The 23,835-nt window shown below is 42.0% G+C and overlaps 1 protein-coding gene across 2 annotated transcripts; it reads right to left on the reverse strand.

Moving 5' to 3' along the window:
- Positions 1-13,739: 13,739 nt before the first annotated feature.
- On the reverse strand, positions 13,740-23,597 carry GCNT1 (glucosaminyl (N-acetyl) transferase 1). Of its 2 annotated transcripts, none has more exons than XM_058823855.1 (3): positions 23,477-23,597; positions 16,425-16,557; positions 13,740-16,033 (listed from the first exon to the last, which is right to left on the reverse strand). In XM_058823855.1, the coding sequence occupies exon 3, from the start codon at positions 15,897-15,899 to the stop codon at positions 14,619-14,621; it is 1,281 nt and encodes a 426-aa protein (XP_058679838.1). In that variant the 5' UTR covers positions 15,900-16,033; positions 16,425-16,557; positions 23,477-23,597; the 3' UTR covers positions 13,740-14,618. The 2 variants fall into 2 exon arrangements, with proteins under 2 accessions (XP_058679838.1, XP_058679837.1); XM_058823854.1 differs by lacking the exon at positions 23,477-23,597 and adding an exon at positions 23,128-23,358.
- Positions 23,598-23,835: the final 238 nt, after the last annotated feature.

Below are 23,835 nucleotides of genomic sequence, written 5' to 3' on the forward strand. Positions count from 1 at the left end.
GAAAGAATAGTGAGATGAGGGCGCCTGGTTCCTGTTAGCTAAAAGGCTTCTGTTTGAAAATTTTCTGGTAAATGAGACAGATCTTATTTAGCTCTGTTGAAGTCAGTCAGTTATCCTTTCTAAAGAAGTGTTCAGTGGGTTTTAACATATCATTACTTGTGGTTACAAGAATAGACAACTCTGCAATCCTTGTGGCAATGCTGTTAAAGATTAGCAGCTTAGCAGGGAAAAGCACTGTGATATACAAATTAAAATATGTTTGGTTGTTGGCTTGCCACAAGTAGATGGCTGTAACCCACTTCTACTCTCAACCTTTTCAATTTCTGCTGAATAAAAAGTATTTTGACACTTAAACTAATTATTAAGATATCTAGAACTCTCTGATTTCTAAATCTGACAAGGTATGTGCATTTTTGAGTGGAGATAAATCAATCTTAACCATCGCACCAGGAGTAACTCAGCATCAATGCAGAAAAAATATGAAGCACATTGTTCCCCAGCCTGGGGCGCTCCTGCCTCGTTTGAGTCCTTCACAGGATGTCCCCTGCTCGCTGTCCCCTGTGGCTGCCCCCGGGGACAAGGCCACTGTGTGTTTCTCCAGCGCTCCCTGTGCCTGACTGGGCACCATCAAACTGTGGAGTGTGTGGAGCCCCAGGAGAGCCTTGTGCTGGGAAGAGTCGCCTCAGCCAAGGCTAGAGGCTGAATCTGCAGAGCTGGCAGTAGCAGGAGGACAAGGGCAGTGTTGCCCATCTCCACCACTGTTCCTCAGTCCTGCTTTACTATCACAGTGCATTTCTGTGTCTGTATGCAATAGGAAGGAATTTTGCGATCTCCTGCACTGATTCAAGTCTTTGCTGGGGCTGCTTTGTACTCTTGTCGTTCATTAACCTTGGAGTGACATCTTGCAATTGCCCCTGTGCTGAGGTTACAGAGGATAAAATTGTTTTCTTGCAGTATAAACATATAAAGTAGTTTGATCTCCATTTACTGTGTGTGAGGTATCTGCAATCTATTCTAATACTAGTTACAGTGACTGTGTGTCTCATGACAGAAATGTTTGGATTACATATCTCAAAAATTGCTGTAGTAAACAGGGCATGTTCTCCCAAACGAAGAAAAGCGTTCTTAGCTGTCTGGTAGTAGTAAACGCAAAAATCCAATTTATTTCACTTTTAGGCCCAAAGAACAGACCAGGTGAGTGCTACATAAGTACCAGAGGACTTCCTGTTGTGGGTTAAACAAGATAATGGATGATTTGTGAGAAAACACTAGGATATGACTTTGTGCAAAGAGATACGTCATTGTTTAAGATGATTGATGTGTGATGCATAACTTCCTGTTCTTTCGACTTTCAGATGGAAATGAGCATCCTGATCTGCACTGTTTGTGAAGCTATCTCAGACTTGTTTGTTTAGTAGAAGTCAGTGTGGATGGGCTTGTTTCAGAATTAGATTCTAAAAAGTAAAAAGACATTATTATTTTGAATTAATTTTCCACAAGGAAAGATTTTCACAAACAGTTGTTCCATTTTAGGTAAGGTAGAAATTTAACTTTCCAGGGAGGAGAAGCCCTTATGCCTGTAAAAAAGATTTTATTTCAATTTACTGCCAAATCTTTTTACACTGCCTGATGTAATTTATACTGAGTGCATACATACTACTTTGCAGGTGAGAGGAAATTGTGTTAGTTGTTTTGGGGAGGTTAGTGGAAAGATTTTAGCTTTATTATATTTAAGTTTTTTTACTATGTGCTGATTTTAGATCCTTAGAATGATTTCCTTTTAGAGCTTCTGGTTTTGCCTTGGAGGTGCGGGTCTGTTGCCATCTCCATAAAAAAAAACCACTCAGATCCTGTAAAGTATCATTCGAGATGGTATTTCTTACCAAGAACCCTGTTTATGACATGGAGAGCAAGCAAGTCACCCCTGACAGTTATTCAAGCTGTTGCAGCATTTCCTAATGAGAAAGCAACTCTATTCATAATTTCTACAGCCAAAAAAGAAATAAATTCTCCACAGAATTTCTTATGTCCTCTTACAAGGCAGGGCTTTATCAACAGTGCTGAGTGGGAGCTGTCCACAGGATGCTCCAGCACCACGGGGAGGCTGTGCTGGGGGACGGTGTGTGGCAGTGTGACATGGCACGGTGTGTGGCACGGTGTGTGGCACAGTGTGACATGGCACGGTGTGTGGCACGGTGTGACACGGCATGGTGTGCAGCACGGTGTGACATGGCACGATGTGACACGGCACGGTGTGTGGCACGGTGTGACATGGCACGGTGTGTGGCACGGTGTGTGGCACGGTGTGACACGGCACGGTGTGCGGCACGGTGTGACATGGCACGGTGTGACATGGCACGGTGTGTGGCACGGTGCGTGGCACGGTGTGTGGCACGGTGTGCCATGGCATGGTGTGTGGCACGGTGTGTGGCACGGTGTGACACGGCACGGTGTGCGGCACGGTGTGACATGGCACGGTGTGACATGGCACGGTGTGTGGCACGGTGCGTGGCACGGTGTGTGGCACGGTGTGCCATGGCATGGTGTGTGGCACAGTGTGTGGCACGGTGTGACACGGCACGGTGTGCGGCACGGTGTGACATGGCACGGTGTGACATGGCACGGTGTGTGGCACGGTGCGTGGCACGGTGTGACGTGGCACGGTGTGACATGGCACGGTGCATGGCACGGTGTGTGCCATGGCACGGTGTGACATGGCACGGTGCGTGGCACGGTGTGTGACATGGCACGGTGTGACATGGCACGGTGTGTGGCACGGTGTGTGACATGGCACGGTGTGACATGGCACGGTGCGTGGCACGGTGTGTGGCACGGTGTGACATGGCACGGTGTGTGGCATGGTGCGTGGCACGGTGTGACATGGCACGGTGCGTGGCACGGTGTGTGCCACGGCACGGTGTGACATGGCACGGTGCGTGGCACGGTGTGTGGCACGGTGCGTGGCACGGTGTGCGGCACGGTGTGACATGGCACGGTGCGTGGCACGGTGTGTGACATGGCACGGTGTGACATGGCACGGTGCGTGGCACGGTGCGTGGCACGGTGTGTGGCACGGTGTGACATGGCACGGTGTGTGGCATGGTGCGTGGCACGGTGTGTGACATGGCACGGTGTGACATGGCACGGTGCGTGGCACGGTGCGTGGCACGGTGTGTGGCACGGTGCGTGGCATGGTGTGTGACATGGCACGGTGTGACATGGCACGGTGCGTGGCACGGTGCGTGGCACGGTGTGTGGCACGGTGCGTGGCACGGTGTGTGGCACGGTGTGACATGGCACGGTGCGTGGCACGGTGTGTGACATGGCACGGTGTGACATGGCACGGTGCGTGGCACGGTGTGTGGCACGGTGTGTGGCACGGTGTGACATGGCACGGTGCGTGGCACGGTGTGTGACACGGTGTGTGACATGGCACGGTGTGACATGGCACGGTGCGTGGCACGGTGCGTGGCACGGTGTGTGGCACGGTGTGACATGGCACGGTGTGACATGGCACGGTGCGTGGCACGGTGCGTGGCACGGTGTGTGGCACGGTGTGACATGGCACGGTGTGACATGGCACGGTGCGTGGCACGGTGTGTGGCACAGTGTGTGGCATGGTGTGCCATGGCACGGTGTGGCCCAGCACAGCCTGACCACCAGGCTGGCATGCAGCACCTGCCCAGCGGGGCTGGGGTGTGAATCGCTGCTCCTCAGTGTGCAGGGGGCTCCCTGTCTAGACTTGCAGTTTCCCACAAGTACCATATCATGTCATTTATAATGCTTCACCACTGCTCTGGTGGATAGGATGGGTACAGACAGAATGGACAACTTTTTAAAATGTCAAAACTTCAATGGAACAGTTTGTTCCACCATATCCTGCCATTTTACTATTATTACCTCTTACTAGGTTTTTCTGTTCCTCTTTTTGTCAGCCTTCCTGTTTTCCGGTTTTGGGGTTGTTGGGGTTTTTTCTATTTTTCTAGTTTCAGTCCATTTATGATTTTATTATACATTAATTTCTCATTCTGTTTTTCTCAGTATAACAAAATATATTCTTAATCTCCCTTGCCTTTTAGTGCAGTGGCCTATGGTTTTTTTGATGTAGTTTCTTTGGAGGAAGTGGTCTGTCTTCCCATTTGTTTACTTTACACTGGCCACAGTAGGGCACTTGGATTAATTTACGCTGAAATCAATAACCCTGTGCTATTTTGCTGCCTTTTACTTCCTCTGGACATGTTAATATTTAACTCCAGAAAAAAAGTCATACTGAGGATTTTTTTTTCTTCTTTTTTTCTCTCATTATGTGTCCACTCAATGTGTGTCCACTGCCAGGGCTCCAGAAAAAGTGAACAGATCTGGGCTGCTTTCTTTTCTATATTTTTGTGTTCCCAAGGTTTTCATGGGCTTCCCTAGCCACTTCCCTACTTCACATCTAACGCTGAATCCTCTGTCTCTTCTTACCATCTCCCTGCTACATGGAAAAAAGCAAGCGCTTGTGCTAAGCAGAGTCTCATCACTAGTTCTGCTTTTCACAGCATATTTTTAAGACATTTTTGATCTCTAAGTTAATGTAGATAATTTCAATTTCCCTAGTCACTGTGTTTTGCAAGCCTCTGCTGATGTTCTCTGTCTAACAAAAAATGTACTGTGTGAACATTCATAAAATACACTGTAGAGCCACGGGAATTAGATCACAGCAGAGTCCCAAATCTGCCCAGCAGCTGGACTCTCTTATGGCAGAAATAATGCGATAATGTGGACTGAGCAGCTCTGAAACCAGGATTTACATATTGAACTGCAGCACTGGCATCAATTCTGTGAGGAAAAATGCCAAGGGCCTCTTGACATATACTTAAGTGTTGAGAGTATTTTATCCAACAGCCTAATCCTTTTTTTGCAGATTTTAATTCAACACCAAATCTGAAAATTTATTCTACCATTTTTATTTTGCCATCTTTAAAATAAAGATAGAGGATCTTCTGTCTAGTAACTAGAGATGTTTAAAAGGCAGGGTAGTGAGGATTGTTTTTTTTTTTCTCCAGCTGAAGTTTATTTGCTTAGGCCTTTTGAGGTTGATAAACTTTCCTTTGCGAAACTGCAGGGTTCAGGCTCCTGTAATTTGCATTGTTTTGTTGTGTTTTCCTGACTTCTCCTGCCTGGCATTCTTCAGATGTCAGTTCTTGAGACTTGTCATCACTCTGAACCACCCTTCTAGCTTAGCATTGGGCCTCTGATATTGATTGGTTTGTACCACAGCCTCAGAGAGAGACAAAAGGAATGTGGTATCAGACAAGCACAGTGACACTTCCTCCTTAGCCGTCACAAAGTGTAAATAGCATGCAGTATCTGCACAAAGATCTGCAAACATCAGTGAAGATGTACACAGTAGGCTGCATTTAAAATGTTTTCCCAAAGGCATGTTGGCATTATGTGCCTGATTCCCTATCTGAGATTACGCACAAAAGGTACGCAAACCTCGCAAACCTCGTGAACAGCCAGCATGGGAAATTACCAACTGCATGGGGCTGGCCCAGGCAGTGGAGGGTATGGAGAAGGGTTTGTCTTTAACACACTTGGAATTACAGAGCTGCTGACTTCTTCAGAGAAGAGATAAAATTCTTGTGTAGACAGCGACAGGTATTCCTCATTCTTTCAAAAAATGAGTGTGTGCTGTTCTCACACAGGGAGGGGAAGAAAAGGAAAGCCTTCTGAGTGTGCTTACAGCATATGTCTTTGTGCAGACTTTAAAACTGATCAGTTGCTGAGCTGTGCAGTATGGGCTGATCCAGATGGGAGATGTGTAAATGCACATGTGAAGGATCAAAGGTCAAAGATAAGATGGTGATGGAAACAAGATGGCTCTAACTTGAGGTGAGGTGGGGCATGGATGTAATTTTGAACATAACTATTCAGTGTACCACATTAGGTGCTTTCATTTCTTTTTAAGAATTGGCCAAGGCTAGCAGCATGAAATATGAATTGTATCATAGTCCTTTCCTACAGTTTTGGCAGTACCAAATATGGGAAAGAAAATCTGAGCCAATGCTGTTAATGTTAAAAAACCATTTAATGGTCACTTTTTGTTGCTGATGTTTTTCCTTCCATTACCTTTGCCAACAAATGACACAGAGCATTCAGCAGAAACTGAAATAATTTTGGTAGAGTTATTTTTCCTTTTTTTTACCCAGTGGTTAAAGAGAGTAGCACTTAACAACCATTAACCAAATACTGCCTTCTGCCAAAAGCCATTTATACTACTATAACCCCAATGCCTTTATATAAATAATAATACCACTGCTGATATATTCTGATGTACAACAAGACAAGATTTTCCTTGGGATTTTTAGACTATATATGAGATAGTAAATTCTATAATGTGGATTTTATGTATCAGCCTCTGTCAAAAGAGATGGCAAGCTACACAATCAAGCAAGTATCTAGCCTTTCTTGCAGTTGTTTATAAAAGTACCTCACAAGTCCAGACATGCAGACCTTCTGGAGCAGGATGGAGTACACATGAAAATAATTACACAAAACAGAATTGCTTTCCTTACAGTTCATAATCACAGCTACTTTGATGAAGTAACAACTTCATCATTATAACTACTAAACAATATTTAAGTAGCAAAAAGCCAGATACCTTCTTAGATATATATATATATATATATATATATATATATATATATATATATATATATATATATATATATAAGATTGACTTGCCTGTGCAGATTCTTTTTTGTGTCCAAAGTGAGATTTGTACAAGTGCAGACTCATTTTCCTTCTTAATGCACTCCAAGAATGAGTGAGGAAGTAAGTGCAGACTCATTTTCCTTCTTAATGCACTCCAAGAATGAGTGAGGAAGTATTTCCTATCATCCCATTGTTGTATCTTGCAAAAGGATTAGTTTGTGACTTCATTTGTTGGTGTGAGCAAAGCCAGATGATGGTTACCACAGAACCAGAAAGTGCTACATGTTTTCATTGTTCAAAAAAACTCCTGCTTCAGCTGGGCTATGTGAGCCTCTGAAATGTGACTGCCAGTAATGGGGAGATACCATCACATTACATGTAGCACGCACCCTGGGCCTCTCAGAGTGAAACAGTCTTCATGTAAGCAACCATTTGACCAAATTTAATCCCAGACAGACATGGCAGTACTCTTGTAAAAGGAATACTGAGTTAAAAATAAGACAACAGGTGGAAACCAATATGCTGGGACTTTGTGGGGACTGATACTTGGGGGGTGACAAAGTGGACATGTGCAACATGGGAAAATGAGTTACAGCAAACCTCTGGTATCACATATTATTTAAAACATTTGGTTCATAAGTAATAGTTTATTTGACTCTGGAAATATTTTTCTTTGGCTCTTATTTCTCTGGAGTGGTTTTGTTACTGTATAACTATTGGAAGAATATGGGAAAACAGTTATATGGAATGATATGGAGTGCAGCAGGTCTCCAAACTCAACCCCCTGCCCAAAAAAACAGGCTTAGCTCTGGGGTCAGACATGGTTGCTCAGGGCTTTGTCCCACTAGGGTTTGAAGTCCATGAAGGACAGAGATGGTAGAGCCTCTCCAGATAGCTTGTGTTTAGTTACCCTGCCATGGAAATTCCTGAGGCCTACTTTCTTTAGCTGAAAACTCTCCTGTTTCTACTTGTGGCAACTACTGTAAAAAAATCCTAGCCCCCGGTAACCTCCCTGCAGCTCCTCAAAGCTGCCCTCCTCCAGTCCAGCTGCTCACCGTGTCTGCTGAAGTCTTACTCACCTACAACCAGGGCAGCTTCATCTACTGCTCTTGCCTCACCCACAAACCCAGTCATTTTGTCACAGATGATCATCAGATCATTAGTCAGTCTCCATCTTCTGCCCTGTGTGCTTGTACTTGCCTAAGGGTTCTTGCTTCAGAGATGCTTTCCCCAGGGGCTGAAAATGAGACAGTCATCCTGTAGTTCCTCAGACTGTTCCATTTGCCCTTCCTTTAGATGGGTACAACGTCTGTTTCACCTCGGCCATTTGGGGCTTTCTCCAGTCTCTATGATTCATCAGAGCTGAAAGAGAACAGCCTTTTGAAGATACCAGACAGCATCCTCAGCACCCTTGGGTGCAGACCAGCCGGGCTTGCAGGCATGGGTAGGTTGACAGCTCACTTGAAAGCCACCAAGTACCTCATCATCTGTCACTAAATCACTGCCCTCCCTTGAGCAGCTGGTTGAAATTTGCTTTTTAACCTCCACTGGCTGTAAAGCAACTGGTGACAGTAGCATATTGGAAAGAGCTATGTGAAGTGTTCTGATATTTTGATTGTCATTCTGTTCTGTTCTGTCACTTTGTTTTCAGTCTTTTCTGCTCTTAGCATACTTCCAATTTTTTGAGAGACTGTGTCATTCCAGTCTGTGTCATTCATCTTCGGATTGTGAAAGTAGCCTTGTGGAGGATTTCCCCACATTTAAAAAATTGCTATGTGTGACTATTTTAATGCTAGAAAGATGCTCAGTTGATGGAAATAGGTTTGTGTTCTCATAGTTTCATCCAAATTAAACTGAAGTACATGAATTATATGGCTGCACTGCCAATCTGGCAGATATAGAATTTTCTGAAGATTCTTCAGGCTGCTAGTAAAAATTCAACCTTCAAAGGTCAGGTCCTCTATATTGACTGCAGATTAAATACATTAATAGGTAAAAGCAATGTGATGTCAAAAATAAAACCCTAGCGGAATGCAGTTTGCCAAATATAAAGCAGACATGCAAAAGCAATTATTCTTAAGAGGGTTTGAAATGCTGAATTTACTAAAAAAATTAAGCTAAAAAATAGCTACCAAGTTGAGAAACAGAGACACCCCTCACATGCTAGATCTAATTAATCTGAAAATAGTTTCCCTGAAACTTGACTTTTTACCTTGGCCAGCTAAGTAATGTTTAGAAGGTCTCTTAGTGTTTCTTTCACATGTGCCCTCTCTTCACAGATCATGGCAGGAGGAGAAAAGAAGGTAGGAAACTCAGAAGGAGGCAAGGGTGGGAGAAGTCTTGTGTTTTAAGGAATGAGAAAGCCCATGAGACTGGAGATACTGAGACTGGAGGAACAAACCTCCTTCACTGTGCCCTTAGTTACACAAGCAGGCAGAAATGTTTAAAAACCAGCAAAGGAAAATGCTTTGAGTAATTGCTGTGAAAACAAAGTGAAGTTTCTCTTTGGCCCTTCTGATTTTGGTCATTTGAAGAGAACAAGAGCTCTCCAAAGGTCTGTTGCCCTAGGGAGCAGGGACATTATCTCAAAGAAATATTTTGTTTGCAGGGTTTCCCAGCATAGCAGCTATTTGAATGAAATTTAGTGGGGAGGGAAGTAGAAGAAAGGGAAGGAAGAGTATGTGTGGTACTTGTATTTTGCCTTCTATTAGAAGTGCCTGAAGAAGATATAAATTAATTGTGTAGTCTGGATATTTATTTTTTCATTTCTCTCCCACTGCTGTCTCGTTGCTGAGGATTTATATATCTCACAGGCAGCAGCTGCTCAGTGCTGCAGTGCCACAGGCACAGCAGAAAGAATAAATGCTTTTGGTCTCACTGTCACAATTTAGGTTCACCTGGGTTTGCTCTGGTGTAAAAGCAAATCCCCTCTGCTCTCAGGGGCCCCTGTAGCAGCAGGAATTGAATGTGCCAGGGTGCAAGGCTTACAAGGCTTATCATACTTTAACTCTTAAGAGCACCTCCTTGTTCTGCACGCCCAGCAAAGACATGCCATGTGGGTAACATCACTGCTTGGTATGTTGTTAAAAACAGGTTTGCCATTTCTGCAGAACTTGAAAAGGCTTAAAGGGTGGCTTGGACTAACACAAAATTAAGGTCAACAGCATTTCAACTCCTGCTTGTCCTAATAATCTGGTGGTTCAAAGGGGTAATTTAACTGCCTAGTGAAAGCAACACGTTGAATTAACAGTCTGTTGTTAAATGACATTATGAGCATTACCATGACAGCAGACCTGTCATGTGCACTCTTCCAGTACATTTTCCATACTAACATGATTTCACATCAAAACTGGGGAATCTCTATTTCCAGTATCACTAATGCAATTCACACAGCTCTTGCCAAAATGTACTAAAGACTCAGTCATAACTGTTGGTGCTAAGCCACAATTCTCACTTTCCCTATCACACATCAGTCAGTAAATTACACTTCGAAGCCTTATGAATATTTCTGCTCCCCACCCCCAAGTTGTCCGAAAGGAAAAGAGATAAAGGGTTCTGTTTGTAGACAAACTACCTTCATCAAAAATACTGAAGGTTTTAGTAATTAAGCATTTTCTGCTAAAAGATTTCTGAAATATTACTTGTTTAAATGAGAGAATTAAGAGGATCACACCTCTGAAAAATTTTTTAAAAATTAAAATATGCAAGATTAATATGTTTTCATGGTACAGAATAAAGAACTGTTAGTTGTATGTGAGTAGATCTCCCAGAAGGCTACGTTTCCAGGTCCAAAGGAAATACTTAAAAACGCAGCTAGATCTGTATCAGTGAGAAAGAATTCCAGCATCCTGTCTTGGAGTAGGTGATAGGGATTTTAAAAGATGGCATCTGCTCAAGGCCCATCCAGAATTTTTTTCATCTTTTACACAACTTAGTAATTTTCTTAGGGAACTTTAAAAACTTCAGTTTTTTTAAAGAAAACAATGTATTTTTAATTATACTGTTTTACTTCAAGGATTTGGTTGTGTTCTTAACTTTTTCTTGTCAAGCTCTATTATAGATATAGGAAACAGACAAACTAAAACAAATACTGGCAGATCCTAGAAGATATGCAGTCACGTTTAAGACTCCAACAGCAAAGATCAGTTTGAGAGTCACAGTATTTAAATGAGGGCACTGAGCAGGATATTTCCCACTTAGAAGATACTGTACATAAGGCATGGCAAATAAGGCAGACAATGATGCAAGCACAGACATCTGTATGAAGAACTGTCAGATCCAGAAAAGGGAAGGGAGTAAAAAAACAGGTGAAAAAATAAAGGGGAGGAGGTAGGAAGGGGGAACCAAGAACCAAGAGGAAAAAATATCCAAACTATTATCTTTATGTCAAGAATATATGCAAAACCAACTCCTTTCAGCTATAAAACAGAATAATTAGGATACATATTCCAGAAAGATAGAGTAACATCTTGAAATAAATTAAAAGACCAGATTTGTTAGATTCTTAAAAACTTGAGTAAGTATATCTTAAAAAGTCTGCTGGCTTGATTCCAAATAAAAAAACATAATCTAAAGGTTATTGCTTTTCATGTCTGTTAAGGCACCTGGAAGGCTGCTGTCTGTCAAAAGCAGGTTACTGTTAATTTATCACACTATAGTCTAGGGCATTAAAGTGCACTAAAACGATCCATTGAAAAGAAGATAATTTGAAAACTGTGGAAACTTACCTAGATTACTGAAACATTAAGCGAACAATGAATGGTATTGCTAGCTGGAATTTGGAAACCATTTTACATTACAAAATTTTCCTTATTTGACTGAAGAGGTACTCCCTACAATATCAGCTCTTCTAATTATTCCATGACTAAAAGAAAACCACCACTATCATTTCCAAAAAAAGAAGATAGAAATTTTAAAAGTGAAGTATTGTGGGAGAAGTTATATTAAATAGTATTTATTACTTTTAATGACTGCTGTAGCAATTCAGAACTGGCAACAGAATCTGGAGGGATTAAATCCTCCTTATCAGCATAGTACATGTGTGTTGAAGTAGATGACCTCTTCTTTAATTTTCATCTTATACTGCATTCATGTTATGACCTAGGTCAATTTTTAATTGTCAGTTAAAAATACACCAAGTAATGGTAATCTGGCTGGTGACCTTGATTATAACTGCAGTGTTGTAGGGTTTCTGTCATTTTTTCTTGTGCTCGATAGGAAGGAGCAAGAGCCAAACACATGCTCCCTTGTCAAACCAAACCTCAGGCAGGCAAGAGATAAAAGCCAAAGTATCAGGTTTCTGGGATCAAATCACCCTTTGATCCTAAATGCTTTCAGCCTGGTGATCCTTAGTGTTACAGGATACTTTGTTACCACAGTTATAATCAGAAAACCAAGTAAATTGTTGTTGTTGTTATTATTAATGCGACTCAAAATGCTTATGTGTTAAGTGGGGACTGAACTAGAGCAGTGTCTTCAATGCACTGAGCTCTTTTAGACAGCTCTGCTGTGGAAAATTAAATTATATTAGGGGACTTTGAGTAGCATACGTTATACTTCAGCCACAATTTCAGTGGCTACTCATTGCTTCCCAGCAACAGTGGTCAGCTGAACTGAGAAACTGAACCAGCTTTAAACCACAGAAAAAAAATTAAAAAGAAAGAAAAGAAAAAAAAAGGGTTATTCAGTAGGCAGAATGCAAACCAGTTTCCCTCCTAGATGCCCACAGGATCATAGGATCATGATGTGAAGGCTGGTGTAAGCTGGGATGTGACTTGGGCATTTAAATTCTACCAGAGCAGGGTGACTGTTCTCTAGTCAGTTTTAGAGGTTTTTTTTGGTAGCTCACTTTTCCCAGAAGAAATTCTTCCTTATCTTATGGCAAACATATCCTAAACAGCTATGCTCTCTTACTTTTCCTTCTGTACAGAAGATTATCTCTTGACTCCATCTAAACAGAAATTAAAAAAATAAAAAATTTGAAGTAATAAAAAAATGAAAGCATCCAATCAAGCAGCATCTTTGCCACCTATAGTAGTAGTACTATTAACAACAGAAATACAGACAGGGTGTTATTCAAATGACTAAGTACAAAGCTGGCTGAAAGAGGTAGCTTAAAGATGCTCTAACTGACAAGTAGATTTCACGCAACTGAGTCAGCAGTTCCGGTATCACAAAACATATTCATGTACATTGGTTTTAGGTGCAAATTCTTAAAAACTGCTTTCTCCTAAAAATGACCTCCTGGACACTCCCAGTACTACATGCAGTGACGTTTTTGTAGCTTACGCAAAGGTGGTAAAGCACAACTGTCTGCAAGAGCATTCTTGTAGAAAAGTCAGAGGGTGGGGAAGACAGGGTATTTCCCTCAACTGCCTTGCTCACAGGCTTTAATTACCCGTTAATATGGAAGTCTCTGAAGACTCCCAGAACAGCTTTCATGTGGTTCTGAAGGCAGAGGTTGGCAAAACCAGGCTCCATTTCAGATTAAACTGCTTGCCTCCCTATCTGTTTGCATGATCAACAGCAAGCAGTCCCTTATGTTAATGTGTAAGTAAGAGAAACTTCAGAACAAACTGCCTTTGTAAGAAACACATGCTGCAATTGCAGCAACAGTTCACAAAAAATTTAGTCTGTTTTGCCATTTGCTAATCCTTGTAATGAATTCTACTGCCATCTCAGGAATGAGAGAGCTGGCAGTAACTATGCATGGCAAACCTGAATTGATCCAGAAGGAAAACATTATCCCTCACAGTGTCCTTTCATCCCCAAGCTTCTGTGCCACACTGCAGCAGCTAAACTAAGCAATGGCCTAATTGGAATTAAAATTCAGATAAGCAAGCTAAACCTAAAGAAGCACAGACATATGAACAAATGACCATATGGAGGTAAGGTAGGGCTTATCTTCAGCCATGTATGGAAAACTATAGCAAAAATACCTTTGGCCTTCATCATTAGGAATTATTTGTGGTATTTTCAGAGGGGACTTCAATTGAAGGAAGAGACAATGTCATTTAAAAAAATAATTTTATTTTTTTCCGTACTTAGTGTTAAAATAATCTGGAATGCAATTGAGCTTGACAGAAAGCAGAAACCAGCAGTTCCACCAGTAATACTTAGACACTACTGCAGTTCTTTAAGTTTTGAGAAATTTCATCCATTTTGGATACAAAAGCAAAACTCCCCATACAGTAAGAAATGGAAAATTACAAGTCTAAATCTCATCAGGCACAAAACTGAAGTCTCCCTGAGAAGATGTAATTACAAACTAGTGTATAAACTTCATATCACAATATCAGGGTGCTTTAAGAATACAAAAGATTTGAATTCTTCAATACTCCATGCCGAAGACAAAATTTTCAGGAGGATTAAGAATTACATGTAACAGAACTGCAGCAAACAGATCTAAGTAAAATGATAACAGCTGGCTTTGCATATCCCCTTTTGCATAGCTTTTAGATAACTTCTAACATTATATTCCTGAGATCTTTTAGTATTCAGTATGAAGTGCAGTCCAGCTGCTTTGTACCCCATCTCTTCATCTTTCTCTTCCAGTTAGCATTCATTAAATTCATGGAAAAAAATAATTGAGAATAACCATGAACAACATGCATTTTCTATGCCTTAAAACAGTTTAACCAAAGGAAGTCCATTAATTATACCTTCTAGATAATAAATATTCCCAATAGTTGGCTTTCGTGCTGACTTTATACCTAAAGCTCCAAACTTCAGTGTGCCACAAGGCATACTCAAGACAGGTTTTCTCCCTCTCGTCCATGGACGAGGCAGGGCATGAGCAGCACCAGACCAACATGGTGAGAGTCATTATACCCATTTATCAGCATCAACACGACTGCTGTAACACATTAAAGTACGTAGCAGTAGAGTATCTGTACTTATGTTTCCCAACTGGAGCACACATCTCAGTTCTTCTGCAAATACAGAGCTTTGTGTCGCAAATACTCTTCCAAGCATTTCACTGCAAAAGGGTCGACATCAGTGTCAAACTTATTAGCAAACAAGTGGTGGTTCCGCAGCATCCAGTTCAAGTCCCCTACTCCAAAAACACACACAGAGCGAATGTGAACTCCACTGCACGGTGGGTAGGGCGCACCTTTGGACACATCACCTTCAAAGTACTGCCACTTGACAAACCGGGCCAAGGCATTCATGTCGGAAACGTCGTACTTGTCACTGGAAGAAAATGCGCCTGGGACTTCAGGGATTCTCTGAATTGTTGCCCACAGGTACTCATCTGGGCTGTAAGTATCTTTCGCCCACTCAATGAACTTCAGTATTTTGCTGTTTTCTAGTACATATTCTACAAAGCTCCTGCTAACTACAAAATAGGCACTGCCAGAAAAAACTGGAGTACTGAGAGGTGGTAGTTGTTTGTCTATGCCTGTGTTCTTTATTTTACCATCAATAATCTCATGGTGTTTCTTCCACCTTACTTCTTTGTAAACAGGCATTTTTTCTGTTTCCAAGCTGTTTTCACCCTTAAGGGCTTTTAATTTCTCTACTATTTCCTTGTTGGTCTTTATAGGAAAGTCCATACCACATAGGTTTATTAGGTATTTCCAGTTTGAACTTCTTCTATGGAGATCTTTCATGCAGTTAATGTCTGCCTGCACTCTGCTCCACGAAGCATATACCACACTCTCTAACTGGCTGGAAATAAAGACATTATCAAAACATGAGACTATTCCCTTCACAGCAGCAAAAAAGGATTCTGGAGACTTTTTGTCTACATGAATGCAGTAAAAATTCTGTGGAGCATAGATTGATCTTAGAAGTCTATCAAGCATCTCAATTTTGTGATAAACCACTATTGAGTAAGCAATTGGAAATTCTGCTTCTTCGTTACTGAGAGGTTCCATAATGTATTTCCTAGTTTTGGTGAAGGAGGCACAGTCTGCAGTCATGTTAATATAATCATCTGTTGTTAGTCTAGGGCGCTTCTTAAATGACACTGATAATGCCTCAAGCTGTACCTTTTGTATTTCTTCTATATCCCCCTCAATAATCTTGGTGCAGTTAACATCGCTAATAGGATCTTCTTTTGTTAGCTCCAGATGTCTCCGGTTTAGGAAGTCTTCCTTCTGGTTAACTTTCAAAACTGAAATTATTACTAAAATGAGAGTTAGACCCAAGAAAAGCCTGAAGCGTGAGTTGTAGCAAAACCGTAATTTCCTCTTCAGCATTTCAAATACCAGGTAGCTTTGCAGGGCTAAAGAAAATGTCTTCTTTTCTCTTCATAGGAGCTTCAACAGCTTCAGAAAAAAATTTTGTTTCTCAGGAATTTGGCAAGTTTTTCAGGGAAATGGAAGGAAAAATCCTAAACAAAATGGAATATGATAGTCATTGTTAGACTAAAAGGTTTCTTTAAAAAATTAGTGATTAATAATTACACTTTTATTTAGGGACAGTAGAAAGCTAAATTGTTCAGCCAAAAATATCCTGTTGAAAATTAAAAATTAATGAATAAATTTTTAATAGAAAAACACTGGGAAAAGCATACAGTTTTCATAAAACTTCCACAGTACTAACAGTAAAAACTGAAGTTCAGTAAGAAAATAGAGCTGATTCACCTTCATTTAAAACAAAATTGAAGTCAGATACACTACTGAGAAGCAAGTATTTCTTGTTAATTCACGCTTTAGAGCTTGACAAGAATGTTTAATGCCCACTTCAGGGTTGACGTACATTTCCTTATCATTAAGACTTACCACTCACTTCCTGGATGGCAGTCATGCTTTAGTTCTCACTGGCAAAGAAGTCCCTGCACCCTTTCAAGATCTTAATGTGAGACAGTCTCTTCAACATCCTTCATACGAGCTTAGAAACACCACCAGGGAAGAGCTGATGAGAAGGGCGAGGGAAAAAAGTTACTACAGCAGGGCACCTGAGTTTTCAGAGTTGAGAGAAAAACTGTTACTGAATTGCTGAAATAAGTTTATAAGGTAAAAGGCAATACTTACCACCTGGATCTCAAGATGATTTTTATCAAGTCACTGCAAGTGCACTAATCTAAGTGCACAGCAGTATTGCATTACCATCATTTAAACATAATTGTTTTTAATATTCAGCAATTACTTTTATGTGGAGGCATGCTACAATGCTGGATTGCAACAAGATTTCTAGCCAACTTTATTTTCTACTTTACTGCACAAGCACTAGATAATTTTTGTTTGTTAGTTCTGTTGCTCTTGAAGTACCTTTTTTTCTGTTTCAGTACTCTGTGAATAGAATCATTGCAGTTGTGCAGCAGCTACAGCTGTAGCTGTTGAGAAAGCTGCACTCTAGAACTGTATCACAGAACTCAGTCTTTTTTTTTTCTTTTTTTGAAAGTACTATCTCATGCAGGTAAAATTATCAAGAACAGGATAGCCTTAAATAACTTACACTGCTACTCAGATGCCACTTCTAATCACAAATTCACTGCCTAATAATTTAGTGCAGGTTTAAATTTCAAACCAGCTCCTAACTGCAAAAGCCCTCACAGTTTACAGAGAATGTCTTCCAAAACGTAAATCTGTAAGTTTATAAAATATAAAGTACTTGAGAGATACAAGGCTTCTTACACTTTTACTACTTTCAAGAAAAAAGATAGTGCCTCAGAATAACTTTTTTAATAGCCCTAAGAACAACAGCTACTCATAAAAACTGGGAAGAAACTCTGTTTAAGAAAAATAAGTGTGTATTGTGTCCACAGCTCCACTGCTTTGCCATAGGTTGTTCAGTGTTAAAAATTTCCTTTTCCCCCCTATTTTCTTTAAGCTATCCCACTATCATTTTAAGTTTTAATTGCTAAACTGTGGCTCGTAAGCTGCTACTTGCAGATCTCAGGTGCATTTAAGAAACTGAGGCATGGCATAACAGAGTTTTTAATCAGTAATGCTGTAGAGTAATACACTACACATTGGTCCACCACTTTGCCCATGACACTGCAAACTGACTGGGCAAAGCAGCAGGTGGGAGGAAGGTGTGGAACACTGCACAAGTGTCTAGCACAGCTATGAGAATCACGAGTACTACAGTCAAATATTTTGTATTGCAAGCCAACAGAGACCACAAACTAGACACAAATTTGTCACTAACAACATCATATCACATAGTTTTATTTACTCTGAAGTGTACTTAGTTTTCAGAATTACAACTGTAAGTATTTTATCCTACATTTCTAATTTATTTTAAGGAAGGCGGACATTTGTTCAAAGAGTATTTTTCATGTACAGTGAAGTCAAATTGGAAGACAATTTAAAACTTAAGGAAAGTAGCCCAGTGAGCTAGCATGCAATTACAGTGGAAAGCACAGAGAGGGAAATTTTAACAATGAGGTCTTGCACTTTGAATTAAAAAAATTTTAAAGGAAAATTCCAGAATTCTCTTTTAATTTGCAATGTGACACTGAACCCAACAACATAATTTAGAACATGTTTTAACATGCTTTGTAACTTATCACACACTTTTGTACTTGATGTCCTGCTTGTTTTCACTAGTAAATCTAATCCTCCAAAAATAATATTCATTGCATATTAAATTAACAGAGGAAGGAGACTAAATATGTGATAGTGTCCATTGGGTATATAGTTTCATAGGATGAAGCATGTCATACTGCTTAACCTTCAATTACTGTATTCTGCCTACAAACTTAAAAATTAAGACTTTTCTAGAACTTAAAGTGTACTTCAAATATTTGTGATACTTTAGCTGATAGACATTGGAATCCTTTCTTTAGGCTGTTGGCACTATTATTTTATCCTATTCTTAGTTTCTATAGGAGCACTAGCATTGAGAAATAACACATACTCAAGAAGATTACCAACCCGTCCCTGTTCCAAGGGAGAGAGATGATCTTGATTGAAACTGACCATGGCAGTCTTCACCTTCTAAAATTTTCAAAGAATAAAGCTTGCTAAGAAGTCTTTCCTGCTCCCATTTTAGAATACTTAGTTGAGTCTAGGATAAAGAATCCCATTCAGAAAGACCTTGTATACCCAGCTGGGTGCAATTCCTCTACTGTTCAGAGCTCAGAATAATCAGAGCCAGCATTTTCATTATACCAAAATGAGAGACCTGCAAACATTTACACATTAACATGGCTCTTATCTTTATGTGGAATTTTTTTCCCTGTAAATTTCTCTCACTGGCATGCTTCTTCCTCAGACCATTTTAACAGTATGTTACTATTTGTTTATGCTCACTTTCAAATTCCTAAAATCTGATCATATCCCATTCACAAAAGCTGATCTTTACAGGGTAAGATTTGTTGTCTTTCATCTATAATACATCTAATACACTTACTGAGCCTAGAACACTCAACAGTTTAAGACTGCATTCAGTTGATCTTTTAACATGACTAAAGCTTTACCTCTGCACAGCCTTAGTGCACACACTAGAGAATTACCTTGTCAGAGGCAGCACTTTCCATTGTGGGAGAGGTGGAGGATGGTTTGCAAGACTATGGAGGAAATGCTTTATTTGGCAGCCTTCATTTTGCTCTCAAATGTGGTTCAGCTGCAGAATTTACATACGTGACCCACTTCCTTTTTATTTTCTGCTTTCTCCTCAAGTCAAAATCTGTATTTCTGAAGCAGTCATCATTAAAAGGGGAAACTTACAGCCGTTGCTGGTAGTTGAGGAAGTTGGTACAAAGGCTGAGTTAGCTGCCCACTTCCCTCTTTCCTGCCAAAATTATTCTTTATTCTGTCTACAAACTGTATGGTATGACTAAACAAAACCAAGGTAATTTCAGCTTGATTTCTAGCAAACACAAAATTCCATAAGGAACCTAGGTCTTCAAAACAAAAATCGCCCAAAATCTCCAAAACAAAGGAAAAACCCCCACCAAGCAAAACACTTTTTACAACAGTGTACCACAGCTTGGAGGGAGACCAGAGCTGGCGTGGAGGTTTTGTGCCGACAGGCTGGACTGGAGCTGCTGGTCCTACAGATGAGGACGCTTGTGAGGGCGCAGGGCCCGCACAGGTCACGGCTGCTGCAGCAGGCAGGACGCCACAGCCTCTGGCACAGCCCACCCGTGCGGCTGCACCTCTGCTCCGGCACCGCCGCGTGCTGCTGGTGGAAGGAGCTGCCCCACTCCCACCCCTGGGACCTTCGCACCGCGCCAGGAGGAGTGCAGCAACACGCCCAACCAACACACCCAACCAGACGGCCTCTGGGGAGCTCTCCAGCCAGCGGGGCCACGGAGATGGATTTGCCGGGAAGTCCTAACACTTTACAAGGCATGTCCAGAATGCTTCAAAGCACGCACATCAATTGTAGTTACTACAATTACCACGTTTCCATTCAGATGCAGTTAGGCAGAACATTCATTCTGATGAGGAAGTGATTTTCAAAGCAGTAAGCAGCTTGTATAAACACAAACATGCATAAACACAAAGAGAGACTGCAGTGGACTCCAGTGTCATCTGCAAAGATCTGCCAAACACAGAAGTCATTTACTCAGCTCTTCCTAACACCAGGCAGCACAATCTTGAAAGTAGGTATGTCTGTAAATGAATCAAAGAACTCATATTTGTTCTGTTAGGTAGTGTTGAGTCTTGGGTCTTAGTGAAAATGAGAACTGGTCATAAGCCACACAGTTGGCTTACCATAAGCCTTTATGGGACTCCTAATCCTGAAATCATATGCAGCAGGGTTTCATGTGAGCACAGTTGTCTGCAAGTCCTACAACACTCTGCAGGAGTAGATGCTTTTCCCTCAGAGTTGCTCAGGAAACCAATAAAAAAGGGAAAATACACTCCCTTTTTACAGAAAAAAACCCTAACGCATTTATAGTCCTTTGTCAACTTGGGAGACAGCTTTAAACAAAACTCCACACGTGACTAGGACTGCTACATCCACCACTACATGGAAATTAAATACTGAGAGTAGCTAAAAGTAGACAACTGTTTTTTCAGAGCTAAAAAAAAGATGAAAATAAATTCAAACCTCCAGGTTATCTAAAGATACCATATTCAATAGTTAAGAATCTTACGCTCTAAAATATTTCTGTTTCAAAAAATGCGTAACACTCACATGAACATACACTCTGTGTAGATTGTAAATTGAAAAAGCAGTTGGTTTTACTAGCCTTTCTAGTACTCTCTTATACTACTGTATCACGTAAACCTTCTGCAGAACAGTTCAAAGCCTTATGACTATTTCCAATGTTGTCCGTCCTTAGAGGCCCCACAGACAGAGCCAACAGTAAGGAATTTCAGCTCAGGAGAGTAAAGATGTTATGGCAAAGTCATTCAGTGACTAGTTCCTACCTCAAGAAGCCTGTGACTCTTAGTATGGACAGAAAGATAGGTTTTACCTTAAGGTAAACTAACACTGAAAGTATGAATCACAAAACAAAAAATAATGAAATCTTTAAACTAACGTTGGCCAATTTAACATGCCAGAAGAACTGCCAGGTGTTCCTCAAGGTAATTCGTACACTTTGGCTACTTCAAGGTAAAACAGGCACCTAGTTTTTTCACAGTATTCTAGACTAGGACCTATAATCACCTGGAAGAGAGCAGTTGCTACTCTCCTCATGCCCACGTAAAAACTTTTGCTCATTGCTGCCTTGTGACAATGCTGTATTTCATAACAAGACACACTGACAGGAAAGGTTATCTATAAAACCTGAAGGGAGGCAGAAGCAAAAAGCTGTCAAATTTTTGAGTACTTGGATCCCTCTTCAAGCACTACATAGAAAATATTCTGAGATTTTTCTTTAGCCCTATGGAGAAGCCAGCATTTTAAAGCCAATGCCTACAGTTATAGTTCATCAGAGAGCTAAAGAATCATCAGTGAACTTCCTGAGATACTCCATTAGTTTTCCAACATGAGGTTTCTGTTTGTTTTATTCAGTTCCTCTAACAGTACCACAATTATCCTATGTATAATAATGCTGCATTTACAAAAAGTGGTGTCTCTGGAGCTATCAAGTAAACCTAACACTGAAAGTTACTTCACTTGTACTACTGGGTAGGATACATTTCTGTGGCACTACATTTTTCATCTTTTCTAAGATTTCTAGGTTGATAGGTATTTTCCACTTTCAGGAGTTTATGAACCAGTGTAAAGGGAGAACTTAATTAAGTTGAAATCCAAAGCAAAACTGAGAGGGATTATTAAGAAACCAAAATTAACTCTTTTAATAAGGCTACCAGTGGGTTTTCTAATATGGAAACAAAACTGGAGAGCAGGATTTTGCTCAGTGAACATAGTATTTTCAGCAAATAGACCGTAAATCTTTAGCTTGTATGTTTGCCTTGCATTTGGTTTATGTTAGAAAAGAAGGCAGACTTAGCAAAGGTATTAATCGGGTTTTTTAGCAATTTTTTGGCTCTTCTGGCCTAAGGAAGTGAGTATTACTCCACATAACTGGAATTCTGTAGGAAAGGCATGTGCTGGTAACTTTTATACACTATAGGCAGAATAGCTAATCATTGAAGACAGAAAATATTTTCTTTTGTATACACCTACTTTCAAAAGCAATCTAAGTGATCTCCAACTTGAGCTACAAACACTGCACTATTTTTCACAAAGATTTTCAAGTTGAAAGACAGAAAAGCTAGATTTTCTGTCCCCTCTTCTCTTACTACCATTTCTGACTCTCATTCTTGCCAGCTCTGTGGTCAAATACCTCATATTCCATTAAAAATTAAATTTAAAATAGCAGACTCCAAAATGGTAATTCCCTCCTGCTGCCACTCCTCCTTTTTCCCACAAAGAAGTCCACTTTTCTCAGCAACGCTGAAAGAAGGCAAAGTGCCAGAGCACAACTGAGTCTCCTGTCAGCCTTCTTTCTCGGTCCTCTCACCCAACCTGGGCCACAAAAAACTATTTACAAGCTCCTAAACAGCTTTTTGAATTTTTTTTTATTCTGACCGAAAAGAACTTTTTTCAGCGTTTTCCCAGTCACATTGAGTCAGACAGAGAGAGAGAGAGAAAGCACCACAACCTACGACTGCAACACCTCAGGAGCATCAGAATCCTAAACCCTGTTATCTATCGCTCGTTACTCCCCACCAAGCCACCAGCCTGCCCGGGGCTCCCTGCATGCACCGCCGAGGGAAAAGGCGAGCGGAGGAAGGTCCGAAGGCACACAGGCAGAAAGCGAGGAAACAAAACAAACTAAGAAAAAAGAAGGTGTGACAGGGAAAAAGCAAGGGAAGAAGGGGGAAAGCGAAATACGAAGACCGGGGGAAAGAAAGAAGAAAAAGGACATAAGTGGAGCCAAAATGAGAGGGGAGAGGGAAATGGGGGCGGGGGAGGGGAGTGGGGAGAGAGAGGAGGGGATGGAGGGAGAGAGAGGGAAAGGGGTAAGGAAAGAAAAAAGAGGTGGGGGACAAAAGAAGGAAAGAAAGGGGGGGGGGGGGGAAGGACAGAGACACAACAGATACGTCTCCCTGCCCTCCAGTGCAGCACCTCCCCGACGATACGGCGGCTCCCGGAGTAATACTGCGAGGCTCCGCAGGGTACCGCGCCCGGGAAGAGCGATGCTCCAGACCAGCCCTCGCTGCGCCCGCTCCGGGACCGCTCCCGGTACGCCCCCAGCGCCAGGTGCGGAGCAGCCCAGGGGCAGGCACGGAGCCCGGCCACCTCCCCGGCGGGCGCGGCCCCGGCCTGCCTCCGGCTGCTGCCCTGGGCTGCGGTCCCCGCCCGGCCCCGCGCCCCTCCCGGCACCCCCGCGCGGGTCCGGCCGGCCCGGCCCTCCCCGGCGCTGCGGCCGCGCCCAGCCTCCCGCCCCTGCCTCCCCGCCCGGCCCCGAGCTCACCCACACGGAGCTTTTGGCAGCGCTTGTTTGTCCTTCTTGTTGCTTTCCTCAACGCTGCGGTACCGGTAACGTTGGAACGCTCGTAGGACCAACTCCTCTGCGGCTCATGGGATCGAAGGGCTGTCTCGTGTTCCCAGCCCCAAACGACCGCGCAGCCAGCACCGTGTGGTGCCCGGGGGCGCTGGGCGGGCTCGGGGTGGCTGTAGCAGCCTGGCTGAGAGAGGGGCCCGCGGGACCGGGGCTCCTGCGGCGGCACTGCGCGGCCCGAGAGTCGCCTGGTGCTGCATGTGGGCTTGGAAGAGCTCTGTGAGGGAACATGGAGCGACGGAAGAGAAGGTGGGGAGGAAGGGGAGCAGACA

This window comes from Ammospiza caudacuta, chromosome Z, assembly GCF_027887145.1.
Source record: "Ammospiza caudacuta isolate bAmmCau1 chromosome Z, bAmmCau1.pri, whole genome shotgun sequence".
Classification (NCBI taxonomy): Eukaryota; Metazoa; Chordata; class Aves; order Passeriformes; family Passerellidae; genus Ammospiza; species Ammospiza caudacuta.

What these genes read in the sequence shown, in the direction of transcription:
- GCNT1 (XM_058823855.1), bottom strand. Translation starts at nt 15,899, where the DNA reads ATGCTGAAGAGGAAATTACGGTTTTGCTACAACTCACGCTTCAGGCTT.